The sequence below is a fragment of the Xenia sp. Carnegie-2017 genome, unplaced genomic scaffold, assembly GCF_021976095.1.
Source record: "Xenia sp. Carnegie-2017 unplaced genomic scaffold, XeniaSp_v1 HiC_scaffold_16, whole genome shotgun sequence".
Lineage (NCBI taxonomy): Eukaryota > Metazoa > Cnidaria > Anthozoa > Malacalcyonacea > Xeniidae > Xenia > Xenia sp. Carnegie-2017.
This window is the reverse complement of record NW_025813469.1, coordinates 13,341,204-13,368,371: the sequence shown is the minus strand read 5'-3', so window position 1 is coordinate 13,368,371 and position 27,168 is coordinate 13,341,204. Positions and strand designations below refer to the sequence as shown.

Genomic DNA, 27,168 nt, shown 5'->3' with positions numbered 1-27,168 from the left:
ATGTTGTATGTCACTTCCGGATAGATGTTCTGCATTTTCATTTGTGCTTTTGCACTTAGCAAAAACTGAAATAAACAAATAGCCAAGACAGGGTCTTTCTGTAAAACATTTACGCTTTTGTAAAGTTTTTTATTTCTGAAGCGGGAAGTTAATTACTCCACAACTAGTTGTTGGAACAAATGCACAACATGTGAAGTAGTGAAGGTAGATTTGCACAGCATGTGAAGTAGTGAAGGCAGATTTGCACAGCATTCACTGCATGAGATGTGGCACGCACAATATTGCTGCATATAGTACATGATACAACTATATGTAGATACCTTAATTTTTTGGGGATTGATTTCAAACTGTTCTTCTTGTCCTAAATCAATAGACAAAAGATAAAAGAAGAATTACTTATTTCAAGACGTGTATAAACTCTCTATGACTATTTACAGTATAACATACACTTCTCTATATTGACTACAGTATACCATTTACTTCTCTATGACTGACTACAGTGTAACATACACTTCTCTATGACTGACTACAGTATAACATACACTTCTCTATCAGGGGCGGATCTAGGATTTTTCAAACATCAGTCATAAAACGTCAAAGGCGCTCCGCACCTGGGGGGGGTCTGAGGCATTCTCCCCTGAGAAATTTTGAATTTCAGAGCCTTGAAAATGCCATTTTCAGCGTTTTAGAGCAATACAAAATGTATTTTGTGGGCATCGTTTTTGCGTAAAAACAACACATTTTGCTTACGTTTTTTCAAAAAAAAAAATGAAGTGAACAATACTTGAATGTTTTGCCAAATATTTAGGCTCATTATCATGCCAAATATATGGCTCATTAGCATGTCTAGGAACGTAAAATTTATTTTACAATAATGCTATTCAAAAACAGATATAGTCTTTAAAAATTTCTACCAAGTTGTCAGGCATAGACCCCCCTAGAGACCCCCATTCAAACCTCTATGTAATGAGTTTAGTTAAGTTAAATTTGGTACTACAAGTGACAGTTCATAGATATAGAAAGCTCAGACTTCAAACCATGCAAGTTTATTGTAACTCTTTACCCATCTCCACATCAGTGCCAGCAAATTCACCTTTTGAGAAAAACTCAAAATTTTTCTGCCAAAGGTTAAGCAAAATTATCAGAGTGAAAATTTGCAGTTAAGGACAGCTTAATGCCATAAATGTTTATTAGGCATTTCACTAGACTTTTATCTCCTGTAAGTATATGCAAAGTGTGCTATATAGCAATCACTAGTAGCATTGTATTTGCAAATACAAACAGAATGTAACCAACATGTCTTTAATTATATAATTACATGAATGTTAAAACTGGTTCATGTGTCATGCTTACTGGTTATGATAAATATCTTTTCATATGATCAAAGCTTGTTTAAATGTAAATCAGAAATAATTTAGTTTAGAAATTATAATGATCATCAGAAAAATACTTTGCTGTTTTGCCAAATTTCAAGGTTTATCTGCATACATAGAAAGACATTTTTACTTTATAGAAAATGCTTTTCATACATCAATAGCCCTTTGGAATTTATGGCAAACAATCTGGTATGAGCGTGATTAACACACCTTTACATCTCTACATGAGGTGTTCAGTTAGAAAAGGGACAATATGTGACATGGGACAACATTCCATGTATGTGATACTCAGGTTTAATACCATTCCAGTCAAATTGTCAAAATAAAAGCTTCATGGATCAGAAGACTCAAAATCACAGGTTATAGTAAACAGCTTCTCATGTAATCAATGTTAGTTTTCTCAAATCTTAAACAATATGTAGTATAACTGTCAATGATTGAATGATCAATGATCATTAACTGAAAAGCCCCAAACATTTGTTTATGTTAAAGTAAATAATAGTATGGCGCCTTATGGCTACAGATTTTTGTCCATTGAAATATATTTGCAGGAATGTAGGTTTCGCTGCCATATAACGCCACGATTCCCCAAGCACTAAAGAAATCATAGCTAAAGTCCTTCGTCAACAACAATTTTAGAAGCATCGATCTGCTTACCATACGCCATATTGACATAAATCGCATCACACACTCGCATAATTGACTTTGATATAATACATTCATGCATACACTTCACTTGTCCTTTACTTACGATTTTGGATGTAAATTTCTGCTGATAAAACTCAAAACAATGTTGGCTTTCTTTTGAACATCAATGACTGAAATGTCGCTCGCGAGATCGTCTTTGCCAAGCATTTAAAATTTATCCATAAATTTCGACCCTCTTGAAAAAATTCACATTTTGAACAGCAGCATTCATGTCAATATATGAATTTGTAAAAGATTTCCATAAATTCCATCTGATTGTAGTTTAGTTTCTATCATGCTTATAAAAATTACTATAAAACGATCAAACATTCAATTCAGACAGTGAGCTTGACTATGTTAGTTCAGTTGGCTATCAGTCGAAATCCGTCAAACCAATCACAATAAAGCAAAATTCAAATGAACCAATTGTAAGATAGCAATTGGACTCCCTTATCGTCCGGCCACCCTTATTATCAGTCGAGACCATTCCAGACTGTCCACTGATCTGGCTATTGACCAATAAAATAAGCGTTTTTGACGTTCATAGACTCCTTTATCCGTCGAACCAGTCAAGCCACCCCGCTTATCAGTCGGTTATTCAGGTCAATTAAAATTCAACTGATCTGGTTACCAACGAGATATTCATTGGATTAGTCATTAGTTTTCAATAATAAATAATGCGGATTTTATCACGAAGTAAATGCGATAAGAAAATAAGAATAATTAATGATTTTTAATTAATATAAATAGGTAATTTTTGAATTTCAAACATCAGTCGCGCGACGGATTTGACATACTCTAGATCCGCCCCTGTTCTCTATGACTGTCTACAGTATAAAATACACTTCTCTATGACTGACTACAGTATAGCATACACTTCTCTATGACTGACTACAGTATAAAATACACTTCTATGACTGACTACAGTATAGCATACACTTCTCTATGACTGATACAATTATAACATACACTTCTCTATGACTGACCACAATTATAAGATACACTTCTATATATTGACTACACCATAAAACACACTTCTCTATGACTGACTACAGTATAGCATACACACTTCTCTGACTGACTACAGTATAACATACACTTCTCTATGACTGTCTACAGTACAACATACACTTGTCTATGACTGACTACAATTATAACATACACTTCTCTATGACTGACTACAGTATAATAACATACACTATGACTGACTACAGTATTAAGATACACTTCTATATAACTGACCATAAAACACACTTCTCTATGACTGGCTACAGTATAACATAAACAAATTCTCTATGACTGACTTCTGTATAACATACACTTCTCTATGACTGACTACAATTATAAACATACACTTCTCTATGACTGACTACAGTATAAAATACACTTCTCTATGACTGACTACAGTATAACATACACTTCTCTATAACTGACTACAGTATAACATACACTTCTCTATGACTGACTACAGTATAACATACACTTCTCTACAACTGACTACATAACATACACTTCTCTCATAACTGACTACCAATTATAAACATACACTTCTCTATGACTGTCTACAGTATAACATACACTTCTCTATAACTGACTACAATTATAACATACACTTCTCTATGATGACTACAGTATAACATCTACTTCTCTATAACTGACTGAGTATAACATACACTTCTCTGACTGACTACAACATATCGTTTTTGATTTCTTACCAAGTTCACTATTTTGAGGACGAGTAATGTTGATGACAAAATGACTACTTTGATTAATCAAAGAATACATTCATCCATGAAATTAAAACTAATACCTTTGTGTCATCAGTATGAGTTAAGACAGTCGAGACGTGCTTCAGTTGCTGTCTTTTTAACAAATATTTCATCAGCAAAACTCATTCTCACTTCTAGTAATGGAAAATTTGACCCTTACGACAATTTTATTGGCATATAACACGTAGATATGACATGGGTGCATCAAATTTGCTTCCATAAAATGAAGATATATTGAAGGTTTTACAAAATTAACCATTGTTGAGGTAGGGTAGTAAGTCGCAACCAAGAAGGTTCAAAGGAAGGAGGTGCACATTAAAGAAAAACAAACTCGCACTAATGATATTATAGGCAATTGAACATACGTTAATATTTTGTACACCACAAAACACAAATATAGAGCCCACCTTCCTTAACTTTGCCAATGCATTTAACTGAGACTTCGAAATTACAAAGAAACAAACACGTGATTGAGTTAATAACATGGAGACCATATGGATGTATGGGGCACATGGAGGTGTAGTGCACTGGGGTGTCTACGGCCCCTAATTACTGCCACTGACTTGTAATTCAATAGAACCATTAGTTGGCCTAAACGATGTTAAAGATGCATCACTTGTGGTCTGGGACAAAGGAAGCAACACAGACAAAAATTCTGATTAAGTGGCTAACTGCAAGGAAAGGAATCTCTCTTATCACCTGAGGTATTCTTAACATGGTCATTTTTCCCACTTTGCACTCTTTTGTCAGTTCTATTTAGCATTTTGAATGTTATCAATAATTTGTTGTTAGAACTTATTCACAAAAGATGTCTAAACTTTAATTTGCAAATAGGATTCAACAATCTTTGTGAAAAATGGTTTCCTTGCGTCTTGAAAAGTGTTTCCTTGTGTTATAAATATATGATCATCGTATTTAAAATGATTAGAAATATTGACAGTCAAAGAAACAAATGCAATGAACTTAGGGTGCCACCCAAAACGAATGAGTTTCAGACTTTCAACCTGTGATTCAGACTCAACAAATGTAGTTTTGAGCAGAAAACGTAACAATCGTCAACTCTTGGATTAATGTTAATTCTGCATCATAGAAAAGACGTAATTTTACTACAACAAATAACCTTTAAATTAGGACGTTTTTACACCAGAACAATTTTCCTAGTTGACTAGCTCTACTTCTTTGACTTTTGAACTTGAATTTGTGTTTTTGTTTATGTGCTTCATTGCATTATTTTGTTTCATATCTTTTGTCTTTGTTTTGCTTAATATAAATATGTTAAAATATAAAACTAGGCGTTGTTATGCTTTGCTTTCAGCTTCCGCGTTTATCAAACGTCGACTGAAAATGTTAACCTTTCTTTTAGCTTCAACATTTAGTGATAAACAAAATTTCTTCAACTCCAGCATTAATTTTCATATTAAATTGTATAGGAAGACGTATGAAATGGCTTTGTCGTCCTAATGTTTATGAAAGTGGATATGAAGAATCGAGATTTAAGACTGTTGTTGATATAAATTTTTACTGTTCAATTTGTCTGAATGTGATGAAAGATGCCAGAATGTGCCATAATCAACACAATTTTTGTCGTGAATGTATTGAAGAACATCTACGAGTTAATGCACAAAGATGTCCTCAATGTCAAGATGATTTAACTTTGGCTACGCTTCATCCAGCGCGTGTTATAAATAACGTGATTTCAAAGTTAAAGATCAACTGCGACTACGCCAGTCGTGGTTGTCCTGAATTTATAAATGTCGAATATCTTGAAAGACATGTTCAAAATTGTGGCTTTGCTCCAGTGTTGTGTTCTAATGAACGTTGTGGTCTGGAAATAAACAAACGAGACAAGATTAAACATGAAACTGAATTATGTGAATACAGAAAGATTGCTTCTCACGACTTTCGAGAGATTGGCGAAATGTTTCAACGAAGTTTTGAAGATAACTTAAGCCGGAAAATAGAGGAAAAATTTATTGAAGTAAAAGAATCAGTGAAACCATTGACAGCTCAGTATACAAAAATACAGAAAGAATTAAAATATGTTCAACAAAATCTTTCTACAGTGACCAAAGAAATGATGGAATCAAGGAAACAAATAAAAGATGTTCAACAAAATCTTTCTGCAGTGACCAAAGAAATGATGGAATCAAAGAAAGAAATAAAGGATAATCAACAAAATCTTTCTGCAATGACCAAAGAAATGAAAGAAATTAAAACCGTGATGTTTCAAATATTACAAAAGATGAATATAAATGAACCACATGTTCAAACATTGACATCATCAATTGAAATGTTGATGCACTCTGTAAAAGGTGTTATTTTGATTGCTGGAGGTTGCTCAAGTGGTCCCGGAAAGAGTGTTGAAATATTTTCATGGAAGGAGGAGAAATGGTTTAATATTGTATCAATGGAAAATGGACACAGGTGGGCTTCATCATTTATTTATAATGATAATTTATTTGTTGTTGGAGGTGATGGCTACAAGTCAATGGAGACATTGAATTTAAAACAGTTTCCTTTTACATGGAGAAAATTTCCTGCAGAGCTTCCTTATAGATGTTGGGGGCATCAAACTATTGTTTGTAAAGAACAAATCTTTCTCATTGGAGGATACATTGCTGACAAAGGAAAATCGGATTTGATCAGTGAAATAAACATTACTGGTTCAACATGTTATGTTGTCAAAGAGTTGTGTCATATGCCTGAACAACGTTGCCGCCATGGAGCTGTTGTTGTTGATGATAAAGTTCTTATTTTTGGAGGATATGGAAAAGATGGCAAAGTTTTGTCCAGTGTTTTGGAATTTGATCCAAGGACTCTTACATTTAAGGAAATGCCTCCATTACCTCATCCATTGGATGGAATGGCAACAGTTCAATGGAGAGATCAAGTTGTTCTTCTTGGAGGTTCTGATGGAAAAGAGTATTTGAACAGTGTTATCATGTATGACCTAAAACAGGTAAGATTACAGTCTTACCATCCATGTTGGAAAAGATTTGGGTGTTGTGCAGTTATAACAGTGATACAATTGTTGTCATGGGAGGTATGAATGATAAAGGTGAATATCTTAAATCAGTGGAATGTTTTGAGATGGGAAGTAGTTCTTCTTGGGAATATCTTCCTTCAATGAACAAGGTTCGATTTAAGTCCATGGCCGAAGTTTTACCTTTTGGACAAAAGTATGTATAAGCAAGAAAACGTTCATCAAATGTTATACCTTACTAAAAATTCTTGTAGCTTACACTGGATGATAAATATGTAAAGTTAAATGTGTAAACCTTTAAACTTGTTGAGAAATTATTTCTCCACTGATTCACTTTAATGATATATATACTGTATATTGCAAGTTGTATCATAAAATACTATATACAGCACATGTCTATCACAAACTTTGCTCACCAATTAAGAATTATATATTTACATGTTATTTGTATAAATGGTATTTTTCAAATATATTACATGGATTTGCTTACATCTTTATTAAGATATACGTTGAATTTGTTTTGACTATTTCCTATGAAATATACAAAATCAATTTGTTGAGAGACTATTTACATGGAGTACGGTAACCCCAGCAGAATGTTATCCTAGAAACGAGTCACCCTACGTAAATATGTTTTATAAGCGTTCACATGCGCGCAAGGTGCACCTAGGTAGGGTTACACTAACACCAACATTTAATCACTTCTTAAGACTACACCAAACTGTAGCGTTCACACATGCGCGCTAGGGCACCCTAGTGGTAGGTTTACCCTAATAACACCAATATTCAATCACTTCTTAAGACTACACCAAACTGGATATCAATTTTCCTTAGTACTGCCATTATTATTATACGCAGCAAAATTTAAAACGTGACATACTTTATATGCATGGTAAAATTACAAGAATGAAACTGCACCATTAGCTGTTGTGTACTGTATTTGACCACCTACGACGTTATATACTCGTACAAAGCACGTGATACGTTTCTTGCTATTTACTGGCTAAAATGACATAAATATGACAAATTGTTATTGCAGCTTCAGATTGAAAATTTTGCCACCTTTCCAGTTTCCGCTTTAACAATAAAATAACGAGAAAATTTATGTCTGAGAACTTTGTATTCTTGATGTGAACGTGACGTCATTAATAATACAGTCGCCATGTTTAGGGTTTGTAACCTGGTTTTTATACGTCAAAAAAGTACATTTTGGCTTTCATTTTTTGTTTTGCGTTTTGGCTGCAATTTATCTTTTTCATTTCAATGGACTGTAGTTTTTCTGTCATTTAAACCATTATAAGATGGGTGGGACAGTCACAGGGATTTGTGCTACACAGTGAACTTTAATATTTTTCGGAAAAAACGATTATAACGCACAATTATACCAACAAAATGTCCCTCAGTTTAACAAGTTAATATTTTAATAATAAACAGTTTTTACATGAGGTTGAGCATGATATGTAGAATTATTCAGACCGAGTTCAATGTCATCTGCCGAAGCAAAGCTGGGGGCGGATAACATTGACAGAGGTATGAATAATTGTTGATATCATGCGAAAAAGGAATTGAATAATTGTTTTATCATTCAACTCAACAAACTGAAATATTATTTACACTCATCAATGTAAAACATTTCCAAAACTGCCCTTATTTGTATTTGTTAAACGGTTTTTTCGAGTTCTTCTTGTTTAAATATGCTGTAAATATGTTCGAAACCAGCTTCGTCGCTTTTTTAGTGTTTTCCTCATCAATTTTGTTCAAAATCTTTCGCTTATTGTTTTTAAAAACTGTGGTAAACATCAATTTATTTGATTTTTTTCAAATAGGGCTTTTTATGGCGTCAGTCTATAATTGCAGAAACTATTTTTCGTAGATATGATACCTACAGATATCAAGGATTAGAACATAGCCAAAATCACTCGGCCAATCAGCGTTCAGCATTTTGATGTTCCATATTGCAGTGTGTAAAATGCGGAATGGAATGAAAACAATGGAATACAATTAAAAAGCAATGGTATTCACTAAATCTCATTTTAATCCATATATAGAGAATACTAACAAGATATTGTTTTTTATTGTTTTCCTTATTAGTATTCTCTAAATAGAAAATACTAATGAGGTTAAAGGATACTAATGACTGTCGTAACTCCACATTACATTTCATCTCTGAATAACTAACAAGGTGATGAAATTTAACGCGTTTCTAACGCATCTCGATGATGTAAATATATTCATGTTAAAACTAAAATAACTCTAATGAAAAAATTGGAAAAACTAATAATTACTCACAAAATTAAAAGCAAACACATGTGTATTACATAAAATGAAACAACATACGTGTTTTCTCATGTTAAATAACTTTAAAGTACGTCGTGTATTTGTCGTACTAACACTTTCTTCTTATCTACGTCAATTTTCTTTGAACTTGAAACATCCACTGGAGCAGGTTGTTGAAGTGCTTTAAAAACTGACATAACCAGAGTAGAACTTGGCCTTTTGCATCATCTAACAATGATGTGCTTCGATAACCAGTCCGACACATTATTGTTTGTTCATCAATGAAAATGTTCCTTTCTTAGAGGGTTGTTGGACATAACCTTTCAAAATCATTTGAAAATCTTCAACCTTTCATGTCAATGTAATCTACCTCGCATTGTTCGTAAATATTTATAGAACGTGTTTAATTTAACAGGTTGTGAGCTATACCAATCCAATGTCCTCCCTGGCTTATAATTTTCGAGAGTTTTGAACAAAAACCTGCCTTTATGGAACACATCTCAAATTCTCGTTGAAAACAATCATCATCTGTAAACTAAAGATACTTGTATAAGAATACAGCATCTTAAATTCAGTACCATAAGTAATCCTTCTGGCTTTGGCCATGCATTGTTCTAAGACGGTGCCTAGTGAATGAAATTTTATGTAATGCGAAGGTTTCTCAATCCCATAGAGCACACATGATCGTGCTCTACCCTTACTAATTTGCAGGTAGTTGACCAAATCACTAGCAGTTAGTCATCTAAATATTTCAAAATTCAAATTTCATGTAGGTTGGTATAAAGAAATGTCTAGTACTTATATGCTCCAATGATTAGGTACGGTGTCTAAAATTTTAGAATTCCCGTGTGTATGAGAGTCTTTGTACTTCTGTCATACAACGGCGGTCTTTCATCAAACATTATAAAATAAACACAATGAAACACGTGTGCTGATTGGTCTAGAGCTGTGTTTGCATTAGCCTGTGCAAAACACATCTGAGCTCTACCAATCAATTCAATCGTAAAAATTAACCAGTCAATGAGAATTGGCAAATCGATCATGAATAAATTTAAGATGAAAAACTAAAATGTTCGCCTGTTTCGCATTATTGTTATTTTATAAAACAAATAAAAGATGTTTCTCGTGTTTGCACTGACTTGTGGAAACCTTGGAGACGTTTGTGAGAACTCTCGAGCATGTGCAACACTCGATCTTCGGTCTCAGGCTTGCACTAATCTATTCTGATTTCTCCCAAAGGTCTCCTCGGTTTGCATAAGCCTGTGCAAGCACAGTAAACATCTTTATTTCTTAAATGAAACACAATTCATACTAGGAATCAAAAAGGAAAGATTTAAAATTTAAAATGATATCACTAACCTTACCAGCTGTTAATAGTATGATGCCCTTCGGAGCATTGTTGTCCGAGGGCGCAACATCATTGGTCAGCGGTGATCCAGTCATGGGTATCACTCTAAATAGGAACGGATAATGAAAATGAGTAATGTGGATAAAGGACGTGGTGAGGGTGATTGGGGATTACGGTAATGATGGTTTGGGATAAAATGATGGTGAGGGTTAATGTGTGATAAAGATAATGGTGGTAAGGGTGATTGTGGCTATGTGAGTTTTGGATAAGAACAAGACTTTACGTAATATGAATGACCTCTCCAGGTTTTGGAGCTCTCATACTTTTAACACGAACAATTCACGAACGAAGTTTTGTAAAGTTTCATAGCGAAATAACGACACAAATGATCCATATTTGATCTATTTGATCCATACGTACGTTCCTGATATTACGATATTTACTTAAAGTATGAAGAAGAACTTTTGCAATGGGAGATCAAAACAAGTATGCGCAGGTTATGGGTGACTGGGGGCAGGCTTTAAAAATGATGGTTAACTACAACTGACAATTATCTACCTGAGCTATTGATTTTGCAAAGAGAGATTTCACACTGGCATTCTAAAATAAAAATAAAACTTTTGTTTATAAACAAAGAAAAGAACACTTCTTAGCAATGAACGGTTATATATTTTGGAAAGTAGTTCTGGTAAATTGACGAATTTTTTAAGGGGAGGTAATCCAAATCACTTGATCAATTTACATGGTGTCGTAACTCGTTGTGTTACTCATCCTTTATCAAGTATAAAATTATCAATATAAATTCATAAAATAGTAACTCCCCTACCACACCACCACCCGTGTCCGTCACTCTGGAAATAAAACATCATATGGTGTCGTAACTCATTGTGTAACTCATTCTTTATCAAATATAAAATTATCAATATACGTACGTAAGATAGTGACTTTCTCCCTCCTTCAGCGTCCGTCACTCTTGAGAAACAAAACATCACATATGGTTGTTGACAAACACAAAATTATAACAGTTCATTCTAACCTTGACTTAACAGACATGTTGTCAGTCCTGATCCTGATGCTTGAAGCTCTGTTATGTACGCTGTCACCTAGCAACAAACGAAATCACGGAAGGTGGTAAAGGAATTGTGGCAAGTGAAGTCTGTCAATGCTTTGGAAACTTTGAATCAAAGACTGGTCTCCGATATTTCATCAACGCTAAATAATTTGAGGTCTCAAAAGATCAACACATCGTCCGTAGTCTTTGTTAAAATACAAGTTCTCGGAGAAAGTAAAGTGTTTTACAAGTATTAAAACAAATTTCACTTTCAGGAACAAATTCTCTGTACGTCAGAGAACAGATCAATGAGCTCGTTCAAATGTGTCACTTTCACAGACTTAAAGGATTGTCTACGTACGTACGCACCTGCGCAGTAATGGCTCAATCAACATTTCCTGCGTTGTCTATAAAAAGAACAAAATTCTATCTTAGGAAGAGTAACTGATACCAGAAGAGGTCCATCTACAGGTGTCCCAAAAAACGGAACGCAAATAAATTAATTATGTATTCGCTGAAATTGCCATGCAAAATAATGTAATTAGCTGTTTTCACGAAGACGTGGAAAGGCCAGCGAGGGCCTTATCTTACTGAGTATTGAAGGTATTGGTTGAGTTACAATGTGAAGATTACTTTGCAATTTTTTTAGCCTTTAATCATAAAATTCTATGGTAAAAGTCTAAAAGGTATACACCTCTGAAAATCTGCCAGGAATCACAAGTTGCATAGAATAATGAGATAATTGTCCCAATGAAACTCTTTCTACAAATATGTGATGATATAAATGTCAAGTATATACATAATATGCTATCTGTTTGCATTCTATATTTTAGTCACTTATTAGTTAATTATTTTGAAGGTAGTGACACAGGTGCCCCAAGTTTATAAAGACATCAATGGTGTAACAGAATTTCTCAAAAGCAGCAAGATTTGCAAATGTTAGTGCATATCAGATTTTTCAGCCAGGTTGTTCGACTAAACACTGAACTCACTTAGAAATTCTAAATTTCATTTGTACATTCTGAAAAGGTAAAAACAACATTTCAAGACCTGGAATGATATATTGATGTAGTGGAAAAACTGGAAAAAAATTGTAAACTTGGATATGCCAATGATCTTGAAGGATGGGATGTAGTTTAGACACCACTGGTTGTGCTTAGGTAATGAAAGACTTGACCTAAAATACCAAACATTGTATTATTTCATCACAAACAAAACAGCATACAGTACTCGTAACAGACTAAAAACTGTATTCTCTTTCACATGTGACTCTAAAAGTGGCAAGTAAATAGTTGGTTTAATTTACATTGGACCAACTTATCTCTGATGTGACACAGACGTTTATATGGTGGTGAGCCATATAAGTCATTACAAGAAAGATAATCAATATAATTTCAATACCTTAACAACTTCAATGATTGGACTCTTATAAGCATTTGCAGTCTGTGCTTTGGCTTTTTGAATGCATTTTAATATTCTTTCACTCCTGTTCTTTACTGTAGAAATACAAATACATATGCTTAAAATCACAAACAACTTCAGCGGATGATTGGTTACTTCATCCATAACAACACTTAATGTATCGACTTAATTCTTGTGCATTATTTGTAGACAAAACCATGTAAAATTTTTTTAGGTCAAAGCAGACGTAATCTTGATGATATACACCTCAGTTTAGGGTGTACTCCAAAATTTCTTCAGGGGTACAAATACGGTTTTGAAAATAATAACAACATGGGAGGTTTGAATTAAATCAACAGCTGATTTCAAATTTTATTATTTTATCCTAATAATTACATGAACAGTCAATGATAATACACAATTTTGTTCACAAATTTACCTTTGAGTAGAAAATCTGCTATATAATCGTTCAATTTATTTTCTTGCTCATCAATCGACATGGATGTATTTACTACCGTAATAGGGCAAAATAGGTAGTTTAATTTCTTTGACTCTGCCTGCCAACATTCTTTGGGACTTCTCGCTTTCTTTTCGGTGCCATTCACCATCACTACAACTCTATATATCTGTATATCTTTAACATAGGCAGAAAATTTTGCTCCGATATTCAAAATTTGAAGTGAAGTAACAAATATTTCAAAAACATTGCTCGCTTAAATTCTCAAATTTTGCGCGGTCATAATCAAGTCGTTTTCGTAATGGTTTCCATCCATCAAAACTACATTTATATCACGGTCTACTGGGAGAAAGACTAGGACCTGATAAATATTGAAGTGAAACAAAACAAAATTTTCGACATAAACGGCGTTTTACATTTTAAAATTATTAATTATTCATTTTCTTTATTTAGCTATTTTAAATCATATTTTATGTAATAGTCCATTTGTTTAAAAAAACAAATGTGACTATGACTAATGCGACATAAATTATTAAGTTTTATCTCTTTTCATCAGCATTAAAGAGAGTCGATTGTTTATGTTTGGTTTTAAAAGATATTTGATAGAATTTTTGTACACACTCTTTAAACTTAATTTTAATTTTTGAGTTTGACAAAGTAGTCAAACATTTAGGGAATGGGTTCTAAATAGTTGTGCCAACGATTGCAATAAAAAATTCCATCCTTTTCGAGACGTTTCAGTGATTTTACGTACACATTTTCATAAGGTAACCGTCTAGTAATTGCATTGAACTAAAATACATGGAACGCTACCTGAAGAAATTATCGAAGCCAAATCTTACACCCAGACAAGCGTGTTAAGTATTTCGAGATTCTCTAGCGGAGTGAAAATTGACTGACTACAAACGCGTGTCTGGATGTAATCTCGCGGTGTCTGGGTGTAAAAAATTTACCTTCAAAATATTATTAGGCTTATCTATTACGATAGCGTTCCATGTATTTTAGTTCAATGGGTAATGGAAGGAGTTCGTATTTTGCGTGATATACAAATTTGAAAACAAAATTTTCTTTCTTTTATTGCTCTCCGTACTCTCAGTGTATGTTATGTGTTTTTGTGTTCACATGCTTACATCATGTTTAGGTAAAGCTTCTCATTGGCTGAAACGGGTCACATGCTCACTGGATATCCTTCTCTGATTGTACTCTCTCTTTATAGCAAGAGTGTATGAAGTATATTACGTTGATCATGATGTTTGTTATTCATAGCTCAGGCTTTTTCATAACAAAGAAAATGTTTTTAGTAGTTTTCATACGGTTGAAGAAGCTGTCTACTGCATCAATTTTTACTACGTTTGTAGCTACTTTGTAGTGGTAAATCTTTTGTCGAGATTGTTTACAGAAGTTGGTCGGCTCGTATTGGCCATCTGCACCTAAGCCTTTGAACAAAGTTTTGACAATGTATTCAAATTTCAAAGAGAACGGTTGGTACAGCAAATAACAAGATTACTTTATTTTGTTGGTTATGTCAGTGTAATTTTTGCTCATTTGTAATGTAGCTCAAGTAAAAAGACGTCCTTGCCCTAGTTGGTATAAACGTGAGTGCTCGAAACAATCTTTCGTCAAACTGAATTGAGTAGTGGTTGCTTGGGAGAGAAAAATTGTAAAGACAATATGTCTCCCAGGTCCGTTCAACACTTCATTCCAACTTTCGAAATTTTCAATTGGCTTAACTTCGACTTTGTCATTGTCTCTTTTCAGCTTTCCATCAATGAAGAAAGTCCATCGACATTCACTCATTACAAGAGCTAGCGTGTTGTCTGTTGTATCATAAATATGTGTAGAACAAATTAATTTCATGTTCCTGTGCGTTTTTCTGTTATAGCAGGAAGTAATAGTACAGGTAGCTTTTTAATAAAGTCATTGCTTTCATAAAAGTGTCGAAATCTTAGTCCCATTTACAGAAATCGCATGCAGTGTAAGAAGACAGAAATTTTGCATATTCTATGTATCCTAATAATCCATGAGTGGATTGCAAAAACAACAAGAAACAAATTTGATAACATGCAAGTCGCTATAAAATAACGCCCGAGAAGAAACAAAGAAGCTTTGGGCCATGAGATAGCTAATAAAATATCATCATAAAGGACGTTGAACTCTATGAATAACAGTTCAATAATCAAGAACTATTTTATATTCCTGCCATTTTTCGCATTTTTTCTTTCGCAACGTAAACTTATCTACTTATCTTTAAGTTTCGTTGTTCTTGATAACGATTCTCTAATACAATTTAGAAAGCTTCAAACTCATACAGCAACGAATCATCTAAGATTTGTCTTCATACAATGTAACGGATGCAATGTGGTTGTTCTGCGTAATCTAAATGAAAAAATTGACAAGGGGAAAACATTCGTTAAACTTTCTAAACAATCATTATCAAAAGCCTCAACAAATATTGAAGTTGCGTATCAAGGTATAACTGACTGGAATATGGAAACTAGAATCTCAATTTGACTATAGATAGAAATTTTCTATACAACTACGGTCTAAATGGCAACTACCGCAAAGCAACTTGTTCAACTGATAAGTATTAACAAATGAAAATGCGATAGTTGTCGCTGTTGAATTTCAATTTTAGCACCAAAGGACTTTTGCTAACCTACAGGGCTTTCGCGTGCATTTAATCACTAAGTAATCTAAGTATCATGGTCTTACTTTGTAATATTATGATTGCCAAACGTTCTAGTGCTTCACACATTGTCAAAGATGTTGTAAATTACTTGTTTTTAGAATACTTTGAGATGATTTTTGGAATTTTGTAAAACAACCAGTAACAGACGTGTGCAAGGTCGTATTACTTGTAATGTAAAATTATAAATATGACCTTGGGTCATATCACGCAAATATGACCAATACATTTAAGAATCGTAAAAAAGTGCAGTGTTTTTAAATATTCATCTAACCAAAGTTCTTCAGTAAAGTGTACGGAACTGGACTATATGGAAGAACCACTTTGCGTCACATTTCTTGTATTATTCTCCCAAGCAAGATATAAACGATGTTTGCGAAACTGGCATTTTTGTATGATATATCAAGCCGGTATTGAGCTATCAAGTTGTATGTAATCGTAGTTAAGACCAGGGCGGATCCAGGATTTTAATTCCTTAGTCGGAAGGGCGTGGTCGAACAAAATTTTAATAAATGGGCGTGGTCGCATTTATTAAAATTCTGCTAACGCAACATTGTTAATATGATGAATTATAAGGACTGTTTCACCCTATATCAGAGCTCATCAGCATGCCTAGGAATGGCACCACCACGTGAAAATGCAATTCCGACATGGACAGCCTCAACGTAATGAGAAGCCTTAAACAAAAGAGAGCAGTCTGGTTTTAAGGCGCCAGATACTCGCCTTTCACACCTTTGCAACAAAGCAACAGGAGTTTGATTAGAAAAGCGACAACGTGGGACATTTCAAAGATGTAAAATTGCTCAGTTTTCTACATCATCCCTGTCATTCTAATCCTTTAACCTCGCCCCAAGAATATGCACACATAATCTGAATCTAATGGTTATTTTGCCGAGCTAAACAGAAAAGTAACACAAACCACCGCTAAAGAAAACGTCGAAACGCTGACCTAAACATTCAATTTCCATAAATTTTGACGATACTCCAAGCTCAAACTGATTTCTTTTATAAAAAGGTATTGTTTAGGAAAAGATATGCTATTGACTGGTGACACAGTTAACTTATTAATTCCTTTGAGAGCATGACTCCAAATGTCAGTAACCCTGTTAATGATGAAGTTAAATATTTGGTCTTTCATAAGGTCAATTGTTCCTTCACAAGTATCACAATTAGACAAAGTTGTTTTATTCCCAGATCAAAACGCATATGCATTAATTAAGACCTTACAAAAGGTGAATATTTCTTGTATGTTAGGTAACTTCATCAAAACGCGCATCATATATATTTTAAGATGTAGATCGCCAGGGTTAGTATAGTCCTTAGAAGGACTGTTGGTGTTGATGTTGACTGACGTTTCGACAACCTTAGTGGTGGTCATTTTAAAAGTCTAGTGACAGAAGATGTTGTATATTTGTACCATTTTCACAGAGATACAAAAGCAATTGTGCTGTGTATGACACACATAAATTGACGTTTTCAATGTTCTTTTAAAAAGTGCTACGAGAAAGAGATGAAATACTACACCCAATATTCCTAATTCAAACTTGAATAGACATATTAAAATGATGCAACACATCATACAAATAATTTCAAAATGGTTTCACGCAGGCTCAGAGGATTACCCATAGTGAAATTATTTAATATACAAAATTAAGGCAAAGTGACACGTTTGTCACTAAGATTTATGAGATATCATGACTATACAAAAAATTAGAAGCTCTTTCTTTCCTTCTCGTCAAAACTATAATGACCAAGCCTAAAGTCAAATTTTTACAATTTCAGTTCTAATCGCCGGTTTCCATACGCAAATTTATTGATCACCTCATCAACAGTAGGCTCTATTTCCTGATGTATTCGCATTAGTGCAAGTCCATTTAAGCGTTCTTCAACCATCGTACTTCTGTTGTAAGTTTTAAGCATGCGAAGTGCTGAAATAGAGCGTGCACTCACAAGAAGTAACTGGAAGAGTGGCTAGTAACCGTAGACATGCCTTAATATTCTCAAAACCTTCAAACCCTAAAGCTTTAAGTGTGGAAGCTGCACTGTCCGGTAATGATCCCTCATATGTTGTCCAAAACTTTTCCCATAATTCCAATTCAGCATCTAATCCTAAGGGATTAGGAAGATCATCTTTGTAAAAATCTGAAAACAAACGAAAATTCTCTTTCCAATTCTTTTTGTTTGGTGGAAGACTGTTAATTAGCGAAATCATTTTTGATGGAACAACGCTAAAGCCGTTATAAACGTTGATTTGACTAAAATCAAATCTTGCCTGAAGATCAGAGTTTAAGTGGTCTAGAAAAGGAATAGTGAGAGCCTTTTTGTAATAATCTGAAGCGCTAGAAGATGGGTGATTCTCATTGTGAACTTGTCTGCCAGCTGTTCTGGGCATTTTTTCATCGACATCTACGTTTTTAGCTAAAGAAACTGCTTCACTATACCATTTACCATGATATAAATCAACATCATTCCTCAATAAAATTCCCAAGTTTTTTAATGACTCAATTAAATGCATTCCATCCATAACATCACAGGTTTTAGCTTGTAATAACTGAGTAACAGGAAGTGTTAAATCTAAAATATTTCTACTAATGACAAGGCTAACAATAAATCTGAAGGTGGAAATCAATGCTAGGAAAGAAGAAGCTTTAGAAGATGTTTCTGGATTACACATGACCAGCATTATGGCTCATTTCAGTTAAAGTATGAAAAATTGGAAGGAATAATTCTTGAAATATATCTAGACCATCTATTCGCTCAATCCATCGAGTTCGACAAACATCCTTTAACTTTGATTTACCTGAATGTGGGCAATAGTCTTCAACTGCTTTTGAAAGTAACATTTGCCGTCCATCAGAGAGATTGAAAAAGTAAGAAAGTTCTTTAATTTGACTAAAACATTTCTGACAAAGGGACAGAACATGAATTACATATTGCAAGATTTAACCTATGGCTGTAACAGTGGGTGTAGATTGCTTTAGAATTCAAACGAAGAATGCGTGCAGAAAGACCATTGATATGCCCTGCAACAGCCCCAGCTCCATCATATCCCTGACCTCTGCAATCCTCAATGCTTAATTTTAGTTCTGTTAATGCACTGTGAATTAATTTCTCAAGACTTTCCCCTGATAAACCCCATTTGCAGTGCAAAAACCTCACAAAATCTTCTCTAACATTCCTATTGCTATCTACAAAACGAATCACAAGAGAAAGCTGCTCTTTGTTTGCAGAATCTGCTGCTTCATCAGCAATTATACTAAAAAATTTATTTATTTTTATTTCACTAGTTATTTTTTCAGTGATAACCTGTCCACAAGCAGCAATTAGATCATTTTGAGTAGTCTTTGAAATATAAGAAGCATTCTTTGGACAGTTTTTCAAATGATCAGCTAAAACTGTGTCACCAGCCTGAACGAAAATTTAACAATTCAACATAGTTACCAACACCACCTTTTGAGTAAGAACCAACCTCCGGATGATATGAAGAATCATCCGGTGCCCTCTTAATGCTAACCCAAGTCTACCACAAAGTTTAATAGTATCAATTATTGATACAAGTTTTTCCCTATTTTGCCTGATGACTTGCTGTTTGTGCTCATCAATCAACACCTCAATCTGCAGTCCTTCTCCTGATGCCTGACCAACTAATGACAAATATTTATTGTGCTTTCATGCAAACCTGCTCTGGTGAGAGCCTTAGAACTCAAACCAATATGGCGTTTGAAGCAAGCTTTAGCATCAGGCCAATATGTCATTGGTTCACTAAAAGTTTTTAATTTTTGTATTTTTATTCGAAACTGATCACCAAACAAAACACAAGGCAGACAAAAGCACCATCCAAAGAAGGGGAGTAACACAACCAAGAATAATCTTCCAGCCACGAATAAAGAAAAGATCGACCATCAGCTGATTTAGGAAATGGGTAGGATCTATTCGGTTTAAAACATTGTGAATGAGCTGGAGCTTTTGAGAATCATTCATATTTCTAGCTTTTTCTCTAAAATATCTCACATCATTTGGATATTGCTGTGAAAAATCTAATGAAAATGATTGCAAAAGTTCTTGTTTTGGGTTATGTATTAAACCAAGACTAGTGATGGCAGGCACCTTTTGTGTTGATTGTGTTTGTGTAGTACTAAATAATTTGGGCAAAATAAATTGTTTAGCCTTATTACTTGCTGGGGTTGAAACTGGTTGAAAAAAATTAGAAATGTTAACAGTAGAAGACTCTCCTTTCACATGAGGAATTTTCTTGTTAGCTTTTTCTAACAAAGCAGAAGCCTTTCTTTTAGTTTTACTGATAGGTTTGAAAATAAGAGGTGCAAAGTGATTTGGCTTAAAGACTTTACTAGAAGTCAATAGAGTTGTAGAACAAAACAAGAGGTATAAATAGTTATATTGAGTAGGTGGTGTTGGTAAAGGAAGACGAGGTGAAATAATTTGGTTGAACAACAACTTAAAAGAAACTTCTCCACAATCAGGATACATCAAAGAAATGATTCTATTAGTAACTGAGGAGAGCAAGTATACACAAAAACTACCCCAAATTTTATCTCTACAGTTGCAAAGAGCTTCCATTTTAACAAGATCAAGCCCTGATAAACCTGAATCCACACTTTCAAAACAACAGGACATAGCCAAAACATTTTTTGCACTAACAGAGACCTTGTCACCATGCTTCTCTAAGGTGGAAGTGAATATTGGATGATAACAATAATAATTTGCATATATAAAAAGCTCTATAGATACCATAGCTCTCAAAGTGTGAATGAGAGCATTGCTTCCAACCAAGGCCAGAGAAGCAGAGCTGTATAGGCAATTTCCAGATGGTTCAGATCTAATAAAACAGCAGTCGAAAGATTTCTTGATTATTATAAGACTGCAACAATTTATGCAATGTCAACAAAGCGAGTTAAAAGCGATCATTTCAACAACAATGAAATGACAACAAATCGGCAGTTTTGGTCTTAACGTGTCATAACAACTACGCAATTAGGCTTATATTCATTTCTACTTATCTTAATTTAACTAATTTTACCTTAGAGCAACCGATGGCTTCGTATTGTCGGCCTTCACATGATGAGGCAAATAGACTGTCTCAGCATTTACATCACGATACAAAGATCGTCCAATTAAAGGAAAATGCTCTTCAGGCATTAAGAAACGAGAAGAATTATATATACCACATAATTCCTCAAAGGTCTTAAGCAAAGCAACATCATCACTTTTTTTAAGTCAGAGAACCCGATCTAAAATACTGCTAGAGTTAGCCATGACGATCGATAAATATTCAAGCGCAATGAAGCAGACAAATATATTCCGACTAAGTTCGCTACAACAACCAATCAAATCCGAAGATTCGGCAACATCATATACCAAAATAGATATATCCTGCAAAAACTAACAATGTTGACCAATCACAAGCTTTAAATTGGTATAGATCCTGCAAGAAATCTCCACCAATTACAGCTATATAGCTGGTTCGTCTGGGCAAATCAGAATCACAGAATGAACATAGATCCTGCAGATCATGCACGATACGCTAACCAATGAATGCTCGCAAATTGATCAATTTAAACCAATCAAAATCGGTATATGGACCCAAATCCTGCGGAAATTTTAAAGCACTCAAGTGTTATAATTTAAGGAATACCCACGGAATTTTTTGAAAGTGACACGTTAATACGTTAGTCGCCCGACTTAGTTGACTAAGTTTAAATCCGCCTCTGAAGACAGACAAAACGGGATCGTACGTGCAAAAGAAACGATGTCAATACTCATTGAAAATCAAATTGTTTGTCCAATCCTCACGTAGAGATAAATAATAGTGATTTGATTGACCACCGCTCGTAATGAACGTAATCTAGTTTTGCAGTATTAAATTACTTATATAAAACACAACTACACATTGTTCTTTGTTTTCCAACTTCCGTATTGATCAAACATCGACTGCAATCTTCAACGTATCTTTTCAGTTTTAATTGTAAAATAAACAAATAATTTTGTCTGTTTCTTGGATTAATTTTGACTAAATCATAAAGGAAGAAGACGTATAAAATGGCTAGTCGTCCTAATGTTTATGAAAGTGGATATGAAGAATCAAGATTTAGACTGTTGTTGATGAAAATTTTACTGTTCAATTTGTTTGAATGTCATGAAAGATGCCAGAATGTGCCATAATCAACACTGTTTTGTCGTGAATGTATTGAAAAACATCTACGAGTTAATGCACAAAGATGTCCTCAATGTCAAGTTGTTTTAACTGTAGCTACGCTTCCATCCAGCGCGTGTTATAAATAATATGATTTCAAAGTTAAAGATTAAGTGCGACTACGCCAGTCGTGGTTGTCCTGAATTTATAAATGTCGACGATCTTCAAAAAGCATGTTGAAAATTGTGGCTTTGCTCCAGTGTTGTGTTCTAATGAACGTTGTGATGGAAATAAACAAACGAGACAAGATTAAACATGAAACTGAGTTATGTGAATATAGAAAGATTGCTTCTCACTACTTTGAAGAGATTAAAGAAATGTTTCAAACAAGTTTTGAAGACAAAATGGAAATACAAATGAGCAACTTAAGCAGGAAAATAGACAAAGATAGAAAGCAATCAATAGAAAAATTAATCAAAAATTTATTCAAGTAAAAGAATCAGTGAAACCATTGACATCTCAGTATATAAAAATACAGAAAGAATTGTTGGAGTCAAGTGAAGAAATAAAAAATGTTCAACAAAATCTTTCTGCAGTGACCAAAGAAATGAAAGAAATTAAAACCGTGATGTTTCAAATGTTGGAAAAGATGAATATAAATGAACAACATGTTCAAACGACATCATCAATTGAAATGGTGACGAATTCAGTAAAGGGTGATATTTTGATTGCTGGAGGTTGTGGCAAGTTTTCTTCTTAAATAGGGTTGAAATATATTTTCATGGAAAGAAGATGGTTTAAGACTGCATCAATGGAAAAAAGTACACAGTTGTGCTTCATCATTTATTTATAATAATAATTTATTTGTTGTTGGAGGACTTCACTGCAAGTCAATAGAGGCATTAAACAATCAGTTACCTTTAACATGGAAGACATTTCTTAATTTTAAGAGCTTCCTTGAATGTTGTGCTCATCAAACTATCGTTCATAAACAAAAGTCATTCACATTGGAGGAAGTATTTTTGGTAAAGGAGCCTGATCTGATCAGTGAAATACAGATTACCAGTACAACATCTTGTGTTTTGAAAGAGTTGTGTCATGTGCGTGAACCCCGGTATGGCCATGGAGCTGTTGTTGTTGATGAGAAAATTTATATTTTAGGAGGATATAGAAAATGTATGAAAGTTTTGTCAAGTGTTTTGGAGTTTGATCCAAGGACACTTAAATTTAGGATATGCCTCCATTACCTCATCCATTGACTGGCAACAGTTCAATGGAGAGATCAAGTTGTTCTCCTTGGAGTCGTGATAATCGAAGAGAAATATTGAGCAGTGTTATCATGTATGACAGCAAAACAGGTAATATTACCGTTTTACCATCCATGTTGGAAAAGAGATTTGGGTGTTGTGCAGTTATAACAGGTGATACAATTGTTGTCATGGGAGGTCAGGATGATAAAGATAGAATCTTAATTCAGTGGAGTGTTTTAAAATGGGAAGTAGTTCTTCATTTACATATCTTCCTTCAATGAATGAATCGATATGTATGCAGAAGTTTTACCTTTGGACAAAAGTATGTATAACCAAAAAAACGTTCATCAAACGTTATAACCTTCTAAAAATTCTTGTAGCTTACACTGGATGATAAATATGTAAAGTTAAATGTGTAAACCTTTAAGCTTGTTGAGAAATTATTTCCCCACTGATTCCCTCTAATGATATATATACTGTATATTGCAAGTTGTATCATAAAAATACTATATACAGCACGTCTATCACAAACTTTGCTCACCGATTAAATTATATATTTACATGTTATTTGTATAAATGGTATTTTTCAAATATATTACCTTGCTTTGCTTAAATCATAATTAAATTATGCGTTGAACTTGTTTCGACTATTTCCCATGAAATGCGCTAGGGGCACCTAGTGGTAGGATTACTAATAACACCTACATACAACCACTTCTTAAGACTACACCAAGCTGTAGCGTTCACACATGCGCTAGGGGCACCCTGGTGGTAGGTTTACCTTAAAACACCAGCATTCAATCACTTCTTAAGACTACATCAAACTGGACATCAATTTTCCTTAGTACTGCCATTATTATTATACGGCAAAATTTAAAACGTGACATACTTTATATGCATGGTAAAATTACAAGAATGAGAAACTGCCCATTAGCTGTTGGTGTACTGTGCTTTGACCACCTACGACAGGTCTCGTGCGAAAGCATGTGATAAGTTTCTTTCTATTTACTGGCTAAAATGACGTAAAATATGACAAATTGTTATTGCAGCTTCAGATTGAAAATATTGCCACATTTCGAGTTTCCTCTCGGACAATAAAATAACGTGGAAATTTTTATACCTGAAGTTTGTATTCTTGATGTGAACATGACGTCATCAATAATACAGTCGCCATGTTTAGGGTTTGTAATCTGGTTTTTGTTCTGCCAAAAAAAGTACATTTTGGCTTTCATTTTTTTGTTTTGCGTTTTGGCTTCAATTATTTTTTTTTCATTTCAATGGACTGTAATTTTTCTGCCATTTAAACCATTATAAGTTGGTGGGACAGTCACAGTGATTTGTGCTTCACAGTGAAATTTATTCCTCGGAAAAACGATTATAAAGCACAAATATAGCAGCAAAATGTCCCTCAGTTTAGCAAGTTAATATTTTAATAATAAACAGTTTTTACATGAGGTTGAGCATGATATCTAGAATTATTCAGACCGAGGTCAATGTCATCTGCCGAAGCAAAGCTGGGGGCGGATAACGTTGACAGAGGTATGAACAATTGTTGATAACATACGAAAAACAAATTGAATAATTGTTTTATCATTCACCTCAACAAACTGAAATATTATTTACACTCATCAATGTATAACATTTCCAAACCTGCCCTTATTTGTAATTGTCAAACGATTTTTCAGTTCTTCTTCTTGTTTTAAATATGCTGTAAATATGTTCGAAATCAGCTTCGTCGCTTTTTTAGTATTTTCCGCATCAATTTTGTTCAAAAGCTTTCCTTTTGTTTTTAGAAACTGTGGTAAACATCACTTTATTTGATTTTTTTTCAAATAGGGCTTTTTATGGCGTCCGTCTATAATTGCAGAAACTATTTTCGTAGATATGACGTCATACCTACAGATATCAAGGATTAGAACATAGCCAAAATCACTCGGCCAATCAGCGTTCCGTAATTTGATGCTCCATATTGTAGTGTGTAAAATGCGGAGATGGAGTGAAAACAATGGAATACAATTAAAGCTTAATGGCATTCACTAAATCTCATTTGTATTCCTATATAGAGCATACTAACAAGATATTGTTCTTTATTGTTCACTTCTTTATTAGTATCACTCTAAATAGAAAATACCAATGAGGTTAAAGGATACTAATGACTGTCGTAACTCCACATTACATTTCATCTGAATAACTAACAAGGTGATGAAATTGCGCGTTTCTAACGCATCTCGATGATGTAAATATATTCATGTTAAAACTAAAATAACTCTTAAGAAAAAATTGGAAAAACTAATAATTGCTCACAAAGTTAAAAGCAAACACATGTGTATTACATAAAATGTAACAACATACGTGTTTTCCCATGTTCAATAAATTTAAAGTACGTCGTGTATTTGTCGTACTAACACATGCTTCTTTCTTCTTATCTACGTCAATTTTCTATGGACTTGAAACAACTACTGTAGCAGGTTGTTGAAGTGCTTTTAAAACTGACATAACCAGAGTAGAACTTGGCCTTTTGTCATCTTGTTTGTTCATCACTGAAAATGTTCTTTTCTTAGAGGGCTGTTGGGCACGTAACCTTTCCAAAATCATTTGAAAATCTTCAACCTTTCATGTCAATGTAATCTACCTCACATTGTTCGTAAATATTTATAGAACGTGTTTAATTTAACAGGTTGTGAGCTATACCAATACAATGTCCCTGGTTCATAACTTTCGAGAGTTTTGAACAAAACCTGCCTTTACATGGAACATCTCAAATACTCGTTGAAAACAATCATCAGCTGTAAACTAAAGATGCTTGTATAAAATACAGCATCTTAAATTCAGTACCATAAGTAATCCTTCTGGCTTTGGCCATACATTGTTCTAAGACGGTGCCCGAGTGAAATGAAATTTTGTATCTAATGCGAGGGTTTCTCAATCCCATAGAGCACACACGATCGTGCTCTACCCTTACTAATTTGTAGATAGTTGACCAAATCACTAGAAGTTGGTCATGTAATATTTCAAAATTCAAATTCCATGTAAGGTTGGTATGACAGAAATGTCTAGTACTTATATGCTCAATGATTAGGTACGGTGTCTAAATTTTAGAATTCCGTGTGTATGAGAGTCTTTGTACTTCTGTCATACAACGGTGGCCTCATCAAACATTATAAGTAAACACAATGAAACGTGTGCGCTGATTGGTCTAGAGCTGTGTTTGCATTAGCCTGTGCAAAAACATCTGAGCTCAACCAATCAAATCAATCATAAAAATCAACTAGTCAATGAAAATTTGCAATCGATCATGAATACATTTTAGAGGAAAAATTAAAATGTTCGCTTGTTTCGCATTATTGTTATTTTATAAAAGAAATAAAAGATGTTTCTCGTGTTTGCACTGACTTGTGCAAACCTAGAAACCGTTTGTGAGAATTCACGAGCATGTGCAACACTCGATCTTCGGTCTCGAGCTTGCACTAATCTACTCTCGAGTTCTCCCAAAGGTCTCCTCGGTTTGCATAAGAATGTGCAACACAATGTATCTTTACTCTTAAATAGAACACAATTGATACTAGGAATCAAAAAGTAGGCACTAAAATGAAATCACTAATTACACATGTTAATAGTATGATGACCTTGGGAGCATTGTTGTCCAAGGGTGCAACATCATTGGTCAGCGGTGATCCAGTCATAGGTATCACTCTAAGTAGGAACGGATAATGAAAATGAGTAATGTGGATA

General features: G+C 34.0%; 2 protein-coding genes and 3 long non-coding RNA genes across 6 annotated transcripts; 2 read left to right on the top strand and 3 right to left on the bottom strand.

Annotated features, from left to right (window-relative positions):
* Window positions 1-6,046, top strand: LOC124436119 (TNF receptor-associated factor family protein DDB_G0273435/DDB_G0273505-like). Its single transcript, XM_046986045.1, has 4 exons — window positions 1-5; window positions 374-398; window positions 5,355-5,932; window positions 6,040-6,046. The coding sequence occupies exons 1-4, from the start codon at window positions 1-3 to the stop codon at window positions 6,044-6,046; spliced, it is 615 nt and encodes a 204-aa protein (XP_046842001.1).
* LOC124436118 (kelch-like protein 35) lies at window positions 6,042-23,717 on the top strand. The gene is made up of 2 exons (XM_046986044.1): window positions 6,042-6,754; window positions 23,504-23,717. Exons 1-2 carry the CDS (start codon window positions 6,054-6,056, stop codon window positions 23,715-23,717), a joined length of 915 nt encoding a protein of 304 aa, XP_046842000.1. The 5' UTR covers window positions 6,042-6,053.
* On the bottom strand, window positions 9,581-10,795 carry LOC124435875. The gene is made up of 3 exons (XR_006945199.1): window positions 10,738-10,795; window positions 10,452-10,545; window positions 9,581-9,627 (listed from the first exon to the last, which is right to left on the bottom strand). It is a non-coding gene; the product is annotated as an uncharacterized LOC124435875 (long non-coding RNA).
* On the bottom strand, window positions 11,021-11,503 carry LOC124435880. The gene is made up of 4 exons (XR_006945205.1): window positions 11,477-11,503; window positions 11,373-11,412; window positions 11,267-11,291; window positions 11,021-11,040 (listed from the first exon to the last, which is right to left on the bottom strand). It is a non-coding gene; the product is annotated as an uncharacterized LOC124435880 (long non-coding RNA).
* Window positions 11,505-12,494, bottom strand: LOC124435879. 2 transcript variants are annotated; one of them, XR_006945204.1, is made up of 3 exons: window positions 12,484-12,494; window positions 11,861-11,898; window positions 11,505-11,543 (listed from the first exon to the last, which is right to left on the bottom strand). It is a non-coding gene; the product is annotated as an uncharacterized LOC124435879 (long non-coding RNA). The 2 variants fall into 2 exon arrangements; XR_006945203.1 differs by lacking the exon at window positions 12,484-12,494 and adding an exon at window positions 12,186-12,377.
* Window positions 23,718-27,168: the final 3,451 nt, after the last annotated feature.

What these genes read in the sequence shown, in the direction of transcription:
- LOC124436118 (XM_046986044.1), top strand. Translation starts at nt 6,054, where the DNA reads ATGTTTCAAATATTACAAAAGATGAATATAAATGAACCACATGTTCAA. An exon ending in GGAGGTTCTGATGGAAAAGA is followed by an intron (nt 6,755 to 23,503) that starts GTATTTGAACAG and finishes TGATAATCGAAG; the next exon opens with AGAAATATTGAGCAGTGTTA.
- LOC124436119 (XM_046986045.1), top strand. An exon ending in AGATAAAAGAAGAATTACTT is followed by an intron (nt 399 to 5,354) that starts ATTTCAAGACGT and finishes ATAAATTTTTAC; the next exon opens with TGTTCAATTTGTCTGAATGT.